The sequence below is a fragment of the Beta vulgaris genome, chromosome 1 (assembly GCF_026745355.1).
Source record: "Beta vulgaris subsp. vulgaris cultivar EL10 chromosome 1, EL10.2, whole genome shotgun sequence".
In the NCBI taxonomy this organism is placed as follows: domain Eukaryota; kingdom Viridiplantae; phylum Streptophyta; class Magnoliopsida; order Caryophyllales; family Amaranthaceae; genus Beta; species Beta vulgaris.
The window spans coordinates 17,695,677-17,709,411 of record NC_079202.1 but is presented as its reverse complement, the minus strand read 5'-3'; the positions used below and the strand labels follow the sequence as shown (position 1 = coordinate 17,709,411).

General features: G+C 33.6%; 2 protein-coding genes across 2 annotated transcripts; both read right to left on the bottom strand.

The window, feature by feature from the left end:
• Positions 1-1,598: 1,598 nt before the first annotated feature.
• LOC104905646 (catalase) lies at positions 1,599-8,654 on the bottom strand. Its single transcript, XM_010694242.4, has 8 exons — positions 8,494-8,654; positions 8,255-8,351; positions 7,513-7,790; positions 5,818-6,594; positions 4,925-5,014; positions 3,816-3,883; positions 2,871-2,964; positions 1,599-1,992 (listed from the first exon to the last, which is right to left on the bottom strand). The coding sequence occupies exons 1-8, from the start codon at positions 8,506-8,508 to the stop codon at positions 1,933-1,935; spliced, it is 1,479 nt and encodes a 492-aa protein (XP_010692544.1). The 5' UTR covers positions 8,509-8,654; the 3' UTR covers positions 1,599-1,932.
• Positions 8,655-8,795: 141 nt separating this feature from the next.
• LOC109136277 (zinc finger BED domain-containing protein RICESLEEPER 4) lies at positions 8,796-10,443 on the bottom strand. The gene is made up of 2 exons (XM_019252214.3): positions 9,691-10,443; positions 8,796-9,134 (listed from the first exon to the last, which is right to left on the bottom strand). The coding sequence occupies exons 1-2, from the start codon at positions 10,008-10,010 to the stop codon at positions 8,993-8,995; spliced, it is 462 nt and encodes a 153-aa protein (XP_019107759.1). The 5' UTR covers positions 10,011-10,443; the 3' UTR covers positions 8,796-8,992.
• Between the last annotated feature and the right edge of the window lie 3,292 nt (positions 10,444-13,735).

The window sequence follows — 13,735 nt, the reverse complement described above, 5'->3', positions numbered from 1 at the left end:
CATAAAGCAAATGAATCCAACCCTACATACCTATGGCATTGTTGATTACGCCACATAAGTTGAAAAGGCATTGACAAACTTCATAAAGATGGAATTCTCAAATCTATTGATACTTGTTGAGTTTTGCTTGATGGGGAAGATGACAAATTCTCCTTTCATTGGTTCAAATGAGAGGGACAATGACCTATTGGCTCTCATACATAATGACGTGTGTGGACCTATGAGTATATTGTCCAGGGAAGGGTATAGTTACTTCATAACTTTAATCGATGATGTAAGCAGATATGTCGATATGTTTACCTCATGCGACATAAGTCGAAATCCTGTAAAAGTTCAAAGGATTCCTAAATGAATTACAAAACTAACTTGGGAAGAAAATTAAGGCACTACAATCCCATCGTGGTGGCGAATATCTAACTCAAAAATTTGGGGATCATTTGAAGGATTGTCGAAAACTTCCACAATGGACTCCATCTGAAATACCACAATTAAATGGTGTTTTTAAAAGGATGAATCAAACCCTATTAGATATGGTTCGATCAATGATGAGTCTTGTTGATCGATCTCCCCATTTCATTCTCGGGATATGCGCTAGAAACAATAACATTCACACTTCACAAGGCTCCATCCAAAGCAGTGGAAAAAACACCATTTGAGATATGGAATGGATTTGCTCCTAAATTGTCTTTTCTAAAGGTTAGCGTTGTGAAGTTTATGTAAAACGTTTACAATCTGATAAAGTATCGCCCAAATTAGATAAGTGTCTTTTTGTGGGATTTCCAAAAAAGAAGAAAGGATACTACTTCTACAACCAGAGCCATAACAAAGTGCTTGTTCCTCACAATGATGTCTGTCTGGGAAAGAGTTTGTTCCAAAAAGACAACAAACGGATGAGGTTCACAACTCTTCAGAAAGGGCCCAACATGAAAATGCTAGGGAGGTGGTATATTATACATTCACGAACCTCTTACCGTCCCACTTAGAGTTGATCCATGCGAATCTTCTAAGCTTATTTGCAACGAAACGTCTTCTATTGCTCCCCAATGAAGGTCTAGTAGGACCATCATTCCATTAAATAGATATATTGATTTCATTTTGATAGAAGGTTATGAAACAACGATTTTAGAATCTGAAGAAACCTACTAACTACAAGGATGCTCTGGAGAAATTTACTTGTTACACTATCGAGAATTCAACTTTGAACATATTAAATGTCATCAACATAATTGTTGTTGGGTTAATCTTAAAATATATTTTCAAAATATTATATCTTTATAATTTTAATAATAAACAACATAAATTTCACAAAACGCACACTATCTCTCATTTGGACACTATTCATCAACCAAATTTGAATTATTTCTCTCACTATTATATAACAAATTAAAAAACATAATCAAGTGAAATCTTATTATATTTTTACTTATGCGTAATTAGAGTTATTAACGTCCAAAGAAGTGGGTTGGAATACGTTGAAAAGCAAATAGTGCACATATTATACAACGAAAGTAGTATAATACAAGATATTGATGGTCAAAGTTGTACATCAACAAGTGTAGCAGTCAATATAATGCATCTGTTAAGAAAAAGAGGAACTATTTAGGAGAAAAGGATGCATATATGTTTATATCATGCCTAATAGGAATGTTCCGATTGATACAAATAGTAATACAACATTAACAAACCAACGAACTTTCAAGAAAGTCGCATGAACATAAGTTGCTACAATCGTTCACAAACATATATAACGACAGGTTACAAAGTGAAAGAAATTCAAGCAAATACAAAGGTAACGACGAATCTTCTTTACATACGTCCATTATATTGCAACTTTGTGACACCAGCAGTAGTAGCTTGACCTTTACTTCCGCTTATTATATGGTTCGGAAGCTCTTGCGGATCATAATATTAGTAGTAATTCACAGTCAGTCTTCACATGGTTGGTCTTATATTGAGTCTACTTGCCACTTTCATACCCAGAGATTTGTCAGCCTGTAAGTACAAATAAGATTAGTTAATGGATTTATCTACGTGGAGCATTAAACAGATGATAGATTAAAAGTTTGCATTAATGTTCAATTTCGGTTAAGTGTCGGAATGTTGTCATCTGACATTTCCAGTGCCCCAGTATGGAACTCTTGCTAACAAATTGTGTGTGTGGGATGTTATCTGATATTTCAAGTGCCCCGGTACGGAATTCTTGCTAATACATTGTTATATGAGCATTTTTTGTTTGGTGATTTCTTTATCTGTCTTTGCATCCATTAACACTAATTGGAATCAATACACACGTTTGATCTTCTACGATTAATTGTGTATTACCCGTAATCTAATTGCTATCACAAATTCACAATCATCTAAGGTGAACAAGTAATAATCTAAGGTGCGTGTATAAGTATTTTCAAAGGATTCTTCTCTAAGAATACTTTTATAAAGAGTATACTGAAGGTTTCTAATGGCAGAGAAAGAGAAGAAAAAAAATGAAGGGAGAAGAATGAAGGTGAAGAAAATGAAGAAAGAGAGAAACTGCTTGGGGCCGTCTCGTAGCCTCTTAAACCTGTCCACAAGACTTCTACCCTTTACAGCCAAGGCGTACCCATATCAGGCCAGCGTCCCCACCTGCCCCAGTTCGTTTTGGGGATGTTTTTGGGGGCGTACCCGTTCCATCCTCGGTACGGGATTCGGTCCAAAGAAGACGTACCCATGCGTCATAGCTGTATACTATTTGTCCTACTTTGTTCTAAAATTTATTCCTCGAAAACTTTTAATTTGCCAAAGTGTAACCACAAACATAGGTTGTATTTCACGTTTTTAATTAATGCAAATTTCGTTGATATATATAAAAAAAAAAAATTCACAAACTTAATTACCTGAGTCAAGTATGAAACCCAAATGCTACGGATCTCATAGGTAAGGCGAGGATCTGATAAAGCCTTCACAAATCTTCCAACAAATCTGTCCTGCCTATAAAAGTAGAGTGAAAGGTTATGTTGCATATAAATTTTATCATACACCCGGATATATCATGAACAATTACCTTTTTTTGACATTGGTTAGAATATGTTGTTAGATTCACTACATTCTTAAAATAACATGAGTAATTGAGTAATACGATAGTTATTCAATTTTTAGGGCCCTTTTCAGGAACCGCGTGATACAGTGAATATTTTCTAGGCTGTTCATGCACATGGTTACTCACCCAGAGGCCTAACAAGCCAACTCCCTCCCCACCTAACAATAATATTGAAATTTGAGTTTGTCTTGTAAGTTAAAATTAGACCGATTATTTTAATATTTTTTTTTGAAATTTTAGCTTTCATCAAGATTAAAACGTTGGTCTTTCATGTGGGAGATAAAAAAACCAGACTCAAGGATGCTTGGTACTTTATGCATATGTGCAACAATAAATTACATCCGTTGCATACAAATCCTTGAGTGGTACAAAAATAATTATACAGGGTAAAAACACAGATGGACACAGATGGTCACAGATGGAAGAGCACAGCTGTGTCCCCAGAAAAAAACAATATAAGGAAAATGTCGAAAACTGACGTGAGAACATTTTTTTGTAATAGTATTTGAAAGTGAAATTTTTAGAAAAACCAAACATGTGATCTTTTAAAGCAACTTCAATAATGAGCTATAACAGGAGCTCTTAGAAAAAACTATTGGGTTTGTTTTTAGATTTCATTAGATATATATAAACAAGAACTTCAATCCTAAGAAAACAAAATTACATATTTTGTGATTGTGCCTGTTTTAGTTCCACTATAACTTGGACTTATTTTGCAGAGAAAGAGATCACTAAGACTCACCTTGCTGGGTCCCATGATCGGTATCTCACTCCCGGCTCCTTGAAGTTGTTTTCCTTTGGAATGATTTGCTGCATTAAAGAAAAAGGAAAAAGAAAAAAAAAAAAGGAAAAAAAAAGGTTACTTTGCAGAATACAGTGTGCCGTCTTTCTCAAGTCCAAAAATCAATCATGGAGCAACAAATGTACTTCGACCAATGGTATTCCCATATTTGGTATGGGCAAATATCATAACATTCATGTAATTATTATGACAAAAGTAATATTGAAAAATTATAATTTTTTTTTCATATTTTTTTAGGCTTGTTATTTAATTTGAAATCTTATATCATACTCCCTCCGCTTCCTAAACATCTCCCTTGTTACTGTTCCTACCAATACCAAGGAGAATCCACTTGTGTGGGGTGTGGGATGAGTAAAGTAGGAGAGATAAACAGGTTAAGATAAATAAACAAATAAAAAAGGGTTAAATTAGGAGAGCGAAAGAGAGTAAAATTGAATTAATAATGTAATGGTGTACCATATGATAGGGACATGATAGAGTAAAAAGGGAAAAAAATTCCAAATAAGGAATAAAGTAAAAGAGGGAAGATCTTTTGGAAACGCACTTAAACGGAAAGAGGGAAGATCTTTAGGAAACGGAGGGAGTATCTTAACAATATCTTATTATATCAGTTAGCTATTAGAATATATCTGAACTATATCTAATCATATCAAGTAAATGGTATGAGAAAAATTATCCCATACCGATTATGGGAGTATATACTTTCTCAATATATACTTCTAAGTACCTAAAATATTTACCCTATCTAACCAATTACGTGTCGGCCTTGCGCGCTTACTTGAAAAGTTAGTAAAGGACAATTATCTATTTGTATGTATCATTTAATATTATAATACTATTGAGTCATAAATTTAGATTTTAAACAAAATTTTTACTCCAAAAAATGAATACAACAACAAATAATTTCTTCCAATTTTATCAAATAAAACAATTAGCTAAACAATATAAGCTACATAGACTTTTCCGAAGACTTGCAAAATAGCTAATACAATGAAAATTTAGTGTACAAGCCAAAATAGCAAGTAAATTAAGCGAGAACTAAAGCTCACCTTTTCACGCCTTCCATGGATGATTGCTGTTGGAATAGGGAATCTTTCAGCTTCACGAAGAGGATCAAACCTTGATGGGAAATAGTCAATCTGACAATCATATATACTTCAATTCATGAGTTAACAAAATAAACCATTTATATACATACAAAAGTTTCCTAAGAGTATCTACAATGGTAAGCTACAATCACTTGTAGTGTTGTGTGCCACATAAGATTTCCAAACTACAACATTTTCAAGCTACAACTTCTCCCAATAAAAAGCTACAACCACTTGTAATTTTTGTAGGTCCCACTTGTTGTTTACTTATGAAAATTAGAAAGTGATCGAGATGGAAAGATATAAGTAGGGCCTATAAAAAATTAAACAAAGCTACTTGCTTTGTGGAGCTACTTGATTTTGCCAAACTACAACCACTTTTCTACTTCAATAACAAAGCAAGTAGCTTTAACTTTTAACAAATTGCAAGCAAGGACCTAAAATCACCTACTTATATCTTATACGTGTCACATAAGTATTAACTATATTGTCCTTTTTATTCGTATATTCTATAATTTCATTAATATGCATGTGACTATGACATATTATTCATATGTGCTCTCATCAATTTATCATTATTTATTTCATGACAAATAAGTTTAGATCGTTTAAGATGATAAGTTATACTAAGCAATTTAGAATTAATAACTTTGATGAAAAAATGCTCTAAAATCATTATGGTTGGCAAGGCCTAGTAACAAATTAAACGAGATTAGGTAAACGCCTAAAAGTGTCCAATACTTTCTGACAAAATGAAACAACATTCGGATAAATTCAAACAAGTTAGTACATCAAGTGTTTTTTTTTTTGGTTAATAAGTAAAATAAGTAAATTCAGGTAAGGACGATACATACCTCTTCATCCCTGTGCACCATGTTCATAGCACCATCACGATGCATATTAGTATGCGGGCACTTAGGAGCATTAACAGGAAGCTGCAAGTAGTTGATACCCAAACGATATCTATGTGTATCAGCATACGCAAAAGTACGCGCTTGAAGCATCTTATCATTAGAGAAATAAATCCCAGGAACAACATGGGCTGGATCAAAAGCCAGTTGCTCATTTTCAGTAAAAAAGTTGTCAACATTCTTGTTCAACACAAGACGTCCTACAGGTTGTAAGGGCAAGATATCTTCAGGCCATGTTTTAGTCATATCAAGTGGATCGAAATCGAACTTATCCTCATCATTCGGATCCATAGTCTGAATGTAAAGCTTCCATTCTGGGAAGTTACCCGATGCAATCGACTCGTAAAGGTCTTGAGTCGCGTGGCTGTGGTTTTCACCTCCAACTCGAATGGCTTCTTCCTCGAGCAAATTCTTTTCACCGCAAGTTGGGCGCCAATGGAATTTCACGTATGTTACTTTGCCGGCTTTGTTGATAAGGGTGAAGGTGTGGACACCGGAACCGTTCATGTGACGGTAGTTTAGAGGGATACCAACGTCGTCGAAGAAGAATGAGAAGGTGTTGAGAGACTCTGGGAGGTACGAACAGAAATCCATGTACCTCCAACTTTCTTGGATGTGGGATTTTGGGTTGGGTTTGAATGCTCGGACTAGATCAAAAAATTGCATTGCATCACGGGTGAAAAACACTGGGAAGTTGTTTCCAACTATATCAAAGTTACCCTGCAATATGTTCGGTTTAGAGAATTAATCCAGGTGGTGATATTAATATCAAAAGAAGAGCAATCTGATTTCAGCTAGCAGATAATCAATCTTTTGTTATAGAGTTATAGTAATTAGGGGTGTTCACAAACCGGTCCGCACCGAAATTTGGACCAGACCGGAATCTTCGGTCCGGTCCCAGATCCGCCGAATATCATGATTCCGGTCCAAATCCGGAAAATTCCTGTCCGGACCGGTTGGACTAGAATTTTTATTATTTTAGATATAACAAATTTATATGTTAAAATAAGTAATTTAAAAGGTATAAAATTAGAAGCTAAAAAAAGCTACTATTTATTCTTTTAGGGTTATTATTATTAAAATTATTAATTTTTGATATATATAATTTATAAAACATATTTAAATAAAATAAAAAAAAGATTTTTTTGGAAAAATAAATTCCAGTCCAAGAGGTCCAGGACCGGACCGGACCGGACCGGAAAAATTCCGATCCAGACAGAGCGGACCGGAAAAATTCCGGTCCAGGCAGAGCGGTCTAAGGAATGCCCCGGTCGAGCGGCTTAATATTTATTAATATAATTGTTATTTTCGGTGAGCATTATCAATTTACAGCTTCAACGTATGAAAAGAATTAATTATCCTTAATCATTAAGAAAACAAATCTATACCAAATTTTAAGGATGGTGATAGAATTGCTCATCTAGTAGACTACCACGTGACATTATTGAAACAAAATGCGAAAAAAGAGAAAAATAAAAATCGAGCACACCTAGCTATACTTATTTTTGCATAAAATTAGTTCGATGATATTCTTTTCTTATTATTGTGTTAGATCACCATTTGATAGTCTTTACGTACAAGAAAATATCACCTATCAAAAAAAAAATTAAAACTTTAACGATTGATAATATAAAATACCTCTCTAGTATAGAACTTAACAGCGAAACCACGAGGATCTCTGAGTGTTTCCGGACTACCACGTTCATGAATAACAGTTGAAAACCGAACAATAACTGGCGTCTGAACACCGGGGGAACGTAGGAAATCAGCACACGTAAGATGTGCAATGTCATGGGTAACTTCAAAAAACCCCTTAGCACTTGCTCCCCTAGCATGTACAACACGTTCAGGTATACGCTCATGGGTCCAAGTTGCTATCTTTTCTATCAAATGATAATCTTCCAACAGAATGGGACCTGTTTATTGTTTTCGTATCAACACCATGTTAGTTCTTTAACATGCACAACAATTGACCCATGATGGTGTCACAAGTTCCTAAACGATAATACCATTTTCTTTAGAAATATAGCACTTATTGTTAACATTAAATTAGTTGCATACATCAAAATCGTATTTTTTCGAATCTAATAGAACTTAAAATATTACTAAATCAGACAAATCATTTGTGTCCTTTCCATATTATTCACAGTCCATAAACCTTATATGTTATATGTTAGGGTAACACTAAAATAACTCAAGTTTACACTTGAAGTTCCATTTTTCAAAAATGTCTCCATTTTCAAAATCCTAAAACTCCTAGCCATGTCCATGTCCATCCTACATAGCCAACCATAAACCGGCGGGTACCAAAACTAAGATAACAAAGAAAAAAACATCTGTCGAGTCGGATTGACGAATTAAAAAAAAACAATAGGTATACCTCTGGGGCCAACAGTTAACGAAGAGTTATCGTTCCAAACAGGTGTACCATTATTGTTGGTTAAGTACGGGGAATTGTAAGCACTTGCCGGGCGATACTGCAGAAGATCAAACCCAGATCAAATTTGGCCAAATTTTCAAAACTTTACCAATAATATTTTTATTTGGGGGTACAATATTAATAAGTATTTTAGCAAAATCTATGTAGAAATAAACAGTTGAGTTTAACAAATAGCAAACCTTAGTCGGATCCATGAAAAGAGGAGGAGAGATAAGAGATGTTGGAATAGTAGTATGATATTGAAGCAAGAAAAGAGACTAAGAGGGTGAGGTGCTTTAAGTGATTAGAATGAGATGACATCCCACCAAATATATAGTAACAGTCACCGCACTAGCACAGCAAATTGCCGCTAAATTCCACCTAAATGCATAATAATTCAATTTTGGATAAGTTTAACAAAAATATCTAAGAACAAAGCCAAATGTGTGTGTCTGCCATAGTTTCTTGGAAATTTGGTCCCCCATCCTTATCATTTATCACGTTAGATTTCTTTTCTTACACAGTAAAGGTTGGCCCCCATTCTCATCTTTAGAAATTTCAGCACGAGTAGTTGATTATGGCTCCTTGTTTGTAGTAGTAAAATCTTTTTACCCTAGAAATAAAATAATTTAAAATCTTTTTATTTTAGTAATTAATTTAAATGTAATGTTTGTGGAGGGCACAAGTGGTGTCCTTGGGTCAACAGGAGTACGTCATACATACTACGGGGTTGATAATGATAGAGGTGGGCATGGATCGGGCCAGGCCGGCACGATTTGGGCCCGGCCTGACACGAGCCCACTCGAGGCCCGACCCGCTGTCTGCTACATGGGTCGCGGGCCTGTCACAGTCAAGGATACAAAAATGAAATTACATTTAGATAACTAACTTACATAATACTTAAAATATCTAAACTGAAATTAGCTTATATAAACTGAATTTAAATCATATAAACTTAGATAATACTTAGATAACAAATTACTTTATTGCTTATATAAACATTAGATGGTCCACTGCTCATATAAACATATTAACTTATTGCTCATGTTAACTTCCTGCTCATGTTAACAACAATAAACGTATTTTGTATTAAAATCAATAGAAGTTTGAAAAAGAAGTTAAAGTAAGCACAAAATACAAATACAGAATATAGATCTAAGGAAGTTAAAGTAAAGTCCAGAAAAAGAAGTTAAAGTAAGCCGAGAAAAAAGTAGTTAAAGTAAGCCCACAATATACTGATACAAAATACAGAGTTATTGAAGTTAAAGTAAGGCCAGGATACAGAATACAAAAGTTAAAAACCTAGTACAGAAATACATAATACAGAGCTATTGAAGTTAAAGTAAGCCTAGAAAAAGCAACAACATAATACTTATTACTTAGATAATTAAACTTACATCCATGAGTTCGTCAAAATCTCGTTTTTTGATGGGTTGAACCTTCGAACCAGCAACAACATTATAGTACTTGAAGTACAAACGGCAGCATATGCCTCATATAGATCCCTCACCTTATCAACCACTTGTGCAAGGACATCATCATGCTCTTGAGTCAAACCATTAACCTTTTTGATGCCCCACTCAACAAACTCCAACTTATAACGTGAATCCAACACCATTGCAACAACCATGAAAGTACCAAAAGTGGACCAATACTTATCAAATTTCTCATACATCTTAGCAGCCATTAATCTTAGGAAATGATCCTTACTTTTCATTTCACGCTTTAGCAACAATCTAACTTTAGTACATCTGGGAAGAAAATATTGATCCCTGAAAAGGCAAGAGTAGCTTCATTGAAAACCTTTAGAAACTTGCATATTTTATAAACTCTATCCCACTCTTCTAGAGTTGGATAATGAACATAATTGACATCAATCTTTTTAAAATGGATTAAGGCCTTTTTATAGTACACAACACTCTCTCTAGCATGAATTAGGTCGAGTTCCATCTAGTGGAAACATCTTGCTTTAAACCTTTAGAAGAATCAAGTTCAACATGAGACACACAAGTTAAAAATTCCGATTTTCTTCCTTGAGAACCCTTATAATATTTTACGGTCTCCCTCACTTTAATCACAACAGCATCAATTTCCTTTTAAACCATCTTGAACTATTAAATTCAATATGTGTGCGCAACATCTCACATGAAAAAAAAAAACCATTACAAACTAAGTCAAGTTCATCTTTAATATGTTTAGCAAACACATCATTTGATGATGCATTATCTAAAGTCAAAGAAAATATTTTCGTTTGAATTTCCCACTCTTCATTAAAGCAAACACATGGTTAGATAAATGAACTCCCGTATGAGGAGGACGCATGTAAGATAAATTTCAGAATTCTTTTTTGCAAACACCAATATTTGTCAACATAGTGAGATGTCAGAGAAATATAACCATCAGTGGTTATGGAAGTCCAACAATCAGAGTTAAGGAAATTCTACCAGTACCATCACCCAACTCAAACTTCAATTTTTGGGACTCCCTCTTAAACTTCTTAAGTACATCAACCTTAATGATATTGTGACTAACTGAAAATACCTAAAACATATCCTAATACCCTCATACTCAACAAATTGAAATGGAAGATCATGTCTAACAATTATCATAGCCAGCAATTCACGAAATTCATCAGCATCAAACTTCACCAATCTATTCTCTAAACAAGAGGATGTTTCTCTTAAAGCATTTGGCCAATATCTCTATATTTTCTCATTTTGCAACTCTTAATATGACGCAATAAATTCCTAGTTCCATTATTACTATCAACATTATAAGTAGTACCACATTTCTTACACTTACAAATCAAATCTCCATTCTCATCAGGTTCATCCAAGAAATAAAAGTGCACCAACATAATAGAGGTTAATCTACGAGGACGTTTCTTACCTGTAAGCAGTACAACACCCTTTTTATTGTCTTTAGGCTCGTTTTTGACACAAGCAGAGTCCATCTCTTCATTGGAGTTGAGACAAATTGGTTCAGCAGAATTGGAAGTCATTTATTCCTTCACTGTAACTTTTAAAATGATAAAATAATCAGAACAAAAAAAAAAAAAACAGATCACACCAAAATAATCACACCAAATTTCATATGACATAAGGTCAATAATTAGTTAATTAATCATAAAATAACTCAAAAATTTGCCATATATGTACTTGAAAATTATATAAGTAATTACTCAAAAATTAGTCATACAATTACTCTAAAATTAGTCATAAAATTACTATAAATTTAGTGATATAATTAGTTTAAAAATAAACATGTAATTACTTCAAAAATATACATGCAATTACTAGAATGAAATCAACAATGAAGGAAAATTACCTTAACGTTTGTCTGAGTTGTTGTACAATCTTCTCTTAATTTTATTTTGATTTTTTGAGAGAAGAAAGAATAGAGTGTGAGAGTGAGAGTGGAAAACTGGAAACAGGGAAATAAGAGAGTCAGAGAAGAAAGTGGTTGCGGTAACCCATTCCTGTTCTCATGTATAAAGTTAGGGTTTATTTTAAGGTTGGGCTCAAAGTTTGCTAGGTAGGTATTTTGGGCCTAATTAGTATTTTAGGCCTAAAGGAATTCTTTTTGGGCTTTTATATTTTCAGGTCAATTTAGGTTGGTTTGTTGTTAGAAAATTCAACCTTGACCTCACCTATTTAACTTCCAGGTCGTATTTGTGTCGTCCCATTTAACTTTTGGTGTCGAAAATCTCAACCTTAACCTGATTTTTTGCCAACCCTCTTAGTAGAGGTATCACCTTGCAACCTTGCTAATGTTACAGATTTAATTCTATCTCTGCACACCATTTAGAGAAAGAAAAACAAAACGTGGATAGTTAAAACACTGAATTTAAGCTAACCAAGAGTGAACAAGAAGAAGTAAATAACCTTTGATTTATGCTAGTATAACATTTTCATAACTTAGGTTTGCTCATATATCTAATAGTTTCAGGACTACTGGAATTAATGTTAGTTACAAGTTAAATCTTAACTATTATCTATTTCTTGTAGTTGTATTTTATGCTTTTTATCGCTTTTTCATACATTTCTTTAATACACGCATTTTATTATCTACTGGAGTAATTAAGATCTCTAATAGGGTATAAGTAAAAACTATAAAAAAAGTTGATGTTTTATTTGCTCGTATTTAGACGAATCTAACAAGATCCACTGTCATTATATATTAATTTTATATAATGGTCAGAGAAATTAATCAAAGTTAGTTGATAAATAGTGACAAAATGTCATGTGGTGCAAAAAAAAGAGGAAGTATGTGTTGCAATAATGTATATTGTCAATAATTCTTTCCACATATATAAGGGCTTTATTAGGTTGGATGTGAAATACTTTGGAAATTAATTTTCCTTGAAAAAATATTTTGCAACGATTAACATGATTATAGCTTAGTTTTTGGTAGTGTGGTTCCTAATATGAAAATTTAGGAAGAAAGAGAAAAAGGTAACATAATGGGGAAACATGGATTGGACAAAGGTGACTAATATATATGTAGTGAGGAAATAAATGTGTTATCCGTTCCTTCGAGACGTGATTTTCAACATTAGGAAAACTATTTTAATATTGTTACATAAAACTTTTAATATTAATTATAATATAGATATTTATTAATATTAATGAATAATGTTATTATTTTTGAATTTGATTAAATTATAATATATGCAATCTGATAAAAACATATACAATTTGATTAAAATATTCACAATTTGATTGAATAATTACTTATGTTGGGCTGGTCCGTTTCATGGGGATGGGCTGGACAGCTTTCGTGGACCGGACTAGGCGGTGTTAGTAGCGGACTTTCGTGGGTTGGCTCAAAAATTTTGACCCACGATCCACCGACCAATTTCACAGTTCGAGTTGTGCTGGATCGGGTTTTTCGCGGGCTCAACCCACACGGCCCAAGAGGCGGGCTGGGCTGGATTGGCCCGCGCAGTTGGCCATCTCTAGATACGTTGTACATATAAGCCCTAATAATAGGATGTTTTAGTATTTTATAGTATCAAACTTTATAAATTCTTAACAAAAAATAGGTATCGTTGGTATCTACTTCTATATACTACATATTAAATTGTATAGGAGCAGCAGATGATAGCCTAATTGTGTTAGCATTACCTTCGATCCCAAAGATATTGGGATCGAGTGTCTTCCCTTGTAGGGAGGGATTCACAATTTTTTACCTTCCTTGCAAGGATTTTTATTTTACCTTAAAAAAATTATTAAATTGTATAGAGTGAGGAATTTACAATGCCTTTAGTTTTACAATATATAATAATTGGCGAAGAAATTAAATAATAAATTTAGGGTGTTCCTAACTTATTTAGATTACAAACTTTCAGTAGTAACTTCTTTTGGATGGAGATTACAGTTGTGAGCACAACTCCTAAGCGTTTCTAATGTACAACTTTCAATTTGAGACATAATACATATA

Excerpts from the sequence above, each read along its gene's own strand:
- LOC109136277 (XM_019252214.3), bottom strand. The coding sequence starts at position 10,010 with ATGAAAAGTAAGGATCATTTCCTAAGATTAATGGCTGCTAAGATGTAT. Across the intron at positions 9,135-9,690 it reads ATTTTGACGAACTCATGGAT|GCCCGCGACCCATGTAGCAG; the intron begins GTAAGTTTAATT and ends TGACTGTGACAG.
- LOC104905646 (XM_010694242.4), bottom strand. Across the intron at positions 7,791-8,254 it reads GTTAACTGTTGGCCCCAGAG|GTCCCATTCTGTTGGAAGAT; the intron begins GTATACCTATTG and ends AACAATAAACAG. Across the intron at positions 5,015-5,817 it reads TGGTGCACAGGGATGAAGAG|ATTGACTATTTCCCATCAAG; the intron begins GTATGTATCGTC and ends TATGATTGTCAG.